Consider the following 4,651-nt stretch of genomic DNA (forward strand, 5'->3'; position numbering starts at 1 on the left):
AACAAGTTCAATTGTCTGTAACTCAACTCTAAGCAGAAATACTCCTAAACACCTTAATTTCCTAATGGTAGAGGAAATCAGGGACCGATTTAGAAGGGAGTGTAATTTACAAAAGCTCATGCCTTTTAATAAAATTGATTAGTTTGAAAAGGTACAAGTAGGCCCCTGATTTTTAATGATAATAGAATATAGGTACTTCTCAACCTATGACCACTGTTAAGCCCAAAATGTTTGTTGCTAAGTGAGACATTTAGTAAGTGAATTTTGCCTCATTTTATGACCTTTCCTGCCATAGTTGTTAAGTGAATCACTGCAGTTTTTAAGTTAGTAACAGTTGTTAAGTGAATCTGGTTTCCCCATTGTCTTGTCAGAAGTTGCAAAAGGTGATCGCATGACCCCAGGACACTGCAATTGTCATAAATATGAGACAGTTGTCAAACATGTGACTGTGGGGCGGCTGCAACAGTCATAAGCGTGAACAATGGTCATAAGTCACGTTGTTCAATGCCGTTGTAACTTCGAACGGTCATTAAACAAACTGTTGAGGACTACTTGTACCCAGTTTTCATCCTACAATGAAAACTCCAATCTTTGGAGAGGCCGATTTATGATAGATGATAAAAGCTTCTCTCTTTTAACCTCTGTTGGTGCTATGTCGATTATTTACGAGGATTGATCTGAGGGACGTCGGGTATCACCAAGTCACCTACCAGAACTCAGTGATGGAAAGCAAATCGGCCCTTTCATCCAGGTAGAATAGTAGAAGAGCAAAGCTGATGGGAGTACAGGATAGGGCAAGAAAAAAGGCACCGCTTATCATAACACATCAATATCGCTCTGATGACCTATTATCTCTGGGTTTTCCAAATGATTGCTAATAAGAACACCTTTGCATACATCTAACGGTACTAAACACCTTAGTTTACAAAAAATAACCCAAACCCTTATTTGTTTCCACCCAAATAAGACACGGTCTTATTTTCTTTTGACTCCCGAAATAAGCACTTGGCCTTATTTTCGGGGAAGTCTTATGATCTTTGAGGTGCAGGAGGCAGCAATTGTGGTCACCTCATGGCTGCTGCTGTGTTGCAATATTTTTGGGGAGGGCTTATTTTTTTGGGGGGGAGGTTATTTTCGGGGAAACAGGATAGTATTTCTTGAAATAATTTTAATCTTCTGCACGGTAGCCCAGGAATTAAAAAATTATTTTGGATTTTCAAAATCCAAAACAGGTCCTGTCAGGTGCTGAAGTTGTGCTTTCAGATAATTGCAATTAGCAGCCTGCAAAATTTAAGGTGTTTTAAAGCAGGTGTGAATAGTCTGCGATTCAAGCAGCCTCTCTACTATGCTGCTTAATTTTGCGCTTTTGCTGAAAGTCAGCTCTGTACAGGTAGGCCTCGATTTACAACTGTTCATTTAGTGGCCCATCACTGAAAAAGTGACCTGATAATTTTCCACACTTACAACCATTGCAGCATCCCTATAGTCATATGATCAACATCCAGACAATTGGCAAGTGACTCATATTTATGACGGTTATAGTGTCACAGGATCATGTGATCACTTTTTGCAACCTTCTGACAAACAAAGTCAAAAGGGAAGCCAGATTCATTTAACAACCATGTTACTCACTAAACACTGCAGTGATTCAACAACTGTGGCAAGAAAGGTCATAAAATGAGGCAAAACAACTTAACAAATGTCTAGCTTAGCAACATAAATTTTGGGCTCAATTTTGGTTGTAAGTCGAGGATTACCTGTACTACATCCTGAGGAAACTGATCAATGCTAAGGCTGTGGTTTTTAAAACTGCTTTCAGAGTTAAAAACAATGTTTATTCCTGCAAGAAAATTATGTTTGGCAATGCCCCATGTATGTAGTAGCTTTTTATGGTTTTTGTCTTCCATGTGCTATCTGCACCTTTGCCTATTAAAAATTGCCCACCCTTGCTTTAAGAACTATAGCGTCTTCCATCAACTTACACTTACAATTTCCAACAGCTTTTTTAAAAATACCTCCTAACAGATTACAACAGCAGCGACCTAAAAACAGCTTGCAGAAAACATGAACTTTATGTTAGCTTCCAAGACTTGGGATGGCAGGTATGTGATGTTTCTGTCTTAAATGTGGCCTTAAAATACTATCTGGGTTATTGATGCTGGTTTTCTTTTTAGCAGTTTAGATTTGTGTGAGTTCTACAGAAGTACATGCAGGGAGAAAGGAAATTTTTATTGAATATCTTGCTTAATGATATATTTGTCATAGATCTCACTTGGATTGAAGATCAAATTTTAGTTATAGGCTGTAATAAAATGCTTTTTCAAGTGTTTTCTAGAACATATCTAATACTATTTTGTTTACTTATAATATAGTCCTCTCCATTCCTGATGGATTTTGGATCAGGGTCAGCAAAACTGTCATTTGGTTTGTCAGCTTTTAAATTTTAAAAATTATTATAAGTTGTCCATTTGCTTGTAAAGCCCTCTGAATGTAGGTTCCAAGCAGTGGTGGGTTTCAAAATTTTTAGAACCTCTTCTGTAGGTATGGCCTGCTTTGTGGGAGTGGCTTGCTGGCCATGTGACTGGGTGGGCGTGGCCAACTTGTAAAATGTGGTGAAACTCACTTAACAACGCTCTTGCTTAGCAACCAAAATGTTGGCTCTGAAACCCCAGCATTAGAAAAAAAAACCCAGGGATGTTCAAACTTGACAGCTTTAAGACTTGTGGACTTCAACTCCCAGAATTCCTCCTCTCGCTCTTCATCTTCATGATGTGCGGACGGGCGGGGGGAGGGAGCTGGAACCGGTTCTAAACGGCACTGTAGATTTGTGGAACCTCTTCTATAGAAGAGGTTAGAACTGGTAGGAACCCACCCCTGGTTCCAAGTGTCTAAAGTCTTGCATAGATCTTACTAAAATGGCTTCCTTCCTTTTGGATTAAATTGTCTTTCTGTAATTGACTCTTGCCTTGCTGGTGCATGCAGTAGTGTGTAGTAAAATGGTTCTAGGCAAGGAAGCCTCTGTTTCTAGCTGTAGAAGCTTCCATTTAAAAATGTAGCTTGTACTCCATTCACTACTGCATAGTGAAGGTTAGTGTACATGCATTATAGAGTTTTGGAAACAAATGCACTCTCCATTAGACATCAGGGGTGCAAGAAATGTGAGGACCCCTCTTGTAGCTTCTAAACACTCACAGTAGGTGGGTAGAACCAAAATGTGGTGTTTTTTTATTTGCATATACTGGGCATGCAAGTTTACAATAAGGACTTAAAGCTTGGAGGGGTTGAAATCACTTGCAACCTAACTCCAAGCAGAAACTCTTTTGATCGTTTATTTAATGCCTTAAAAATCCTGAAACCCCCTTGCAGAACACTCTACCCTTGCCCACTTTGACATGGCACACAAAGCTGAAGTGACAGAATCTGTGCATCCGTGCTATAGACATTCACCATGTCCATAACTTAGTAACCAATTTTGACATTTATGATATTTGCAGGTCTGTAAAGCAAAGGAAAGCTAAGTAAGATCATAAGCCAGTTGCTATTTCACTTAGTGGCGACTTTGCTTAACAACCAAGTTACTGGTTCCATTTCTGGTTGCTAAATGGGGATTATCTGTGTATGAGTATACTCTTCATAGGATTGGTAGAGACGATTCAGCATTGATTTAATAGTGCTTAGACTTATATACCATTTCACAGTGCTTTAGAGCCCTCTCTAAGGGGTTTAGAGTCCGCATATTGTCCCCAACAATCTGGGTCCTCATTTTACTGACCTTGGGAGGATGGGAGGCAGAGTCATGCATGAAAGTCAGTATTAGAAGCAACAGTAAAGATTTTCCTGAAATAAGTGTTTCTCTATGAATTTGCAGGATGTTATAAAGAATGGTTTACTATCACATTGGTCTTTTATATTACACAAAGACAACAGCCTTATACAATATAAATTATTTGGTTATATTGTCTAAAATTCAAGGCATAGTAAACAAATTTATAACATCCTGCAAATTCATAAACACTGATTTCAGTGTTCCTGTTATATGTATTAATTAACCTGTTCTAACCCATATTATATTCGTGTTAAGGATTGGATAATTGCACCAAAGGGTTATGCAGCAAACTACTGTGATGGAGAATGCTCTTTCCCTCTCAATGCTCATATGAATGCCACAAATCATGCCATTGTGCAAACTTTGGTGAGTATATATGTATATATATATTACAACTAATTATTTTGAAGGATTTAAACTTGTGTGTTTCCTCCTGAAGTTGTTGCATAACTGATTTCTCCAGCATGTCTGGACTGAGACTTGGCTGAGACTTAAACTTACATGGAAATAGGAAGATAATTTTGGCGTTCATAAATTAATTTATTAATGTTAGTGGTAGGAATGCTAACAGGATTATAGAAAGCAGAGGGATACTTCAGATGGGCAAATTCTGATTTCATTAACTTTGTATGAAAATGTGTAACTGCACCTCCCTTTAAGTAGCTAAAAATAATAGTATGGGCTTGCAAAACTGAGTAAGAGCATAGGGTGGCTTTATAGGCATAGAGGTCAACTTGATAAACATGTCCCAATCTCAGATATAACTGCAGTTTTAAAAAGGACCATGCTGAAATTACAGGTAATATTATCAATTTCTTTAAACAG

The 4,651-nt window shown here is 38.1% G+C and overlaps 1 protein-coding gene across 1 annotated transcript in view; it reads left to right on the forward strand.

Moving 5' to 3' along the window:
• BMP6 (bone morphogenetic protein 6) overlaps nt 1-4,651 on the forward strand; it is a 100,238-nt gene that overhangs the window by 92,750 nt on the left and 2,837 nt on the right. The window contains exons 5-6 of the mRNA XM_081952535.1: nt 2,026-2,102; nt 4,082-4,192. Of these exons, the coding sequence (XP_081808661.1) occupies nt 2,026-2,102; nt 4,082-4,192 (188 nt within the window). The remainder of the gene's footprint in view (nt 1-2,025; nt 2,103-4,081; nt 4,193-4,651) is intronic.

This window comes from Natrix helvetica (genome assembly GCF_964273705.1).
Source record: "Natrix helvetica genome assembly, chromosome: 4".
Classification (NCBI taxonomy): domain Eukaryota; kingdom Metazoa; phylum Chordata; class Lepidosauria; order Squamata; family Natricidae; genus Natrix; species Natrix helvetica.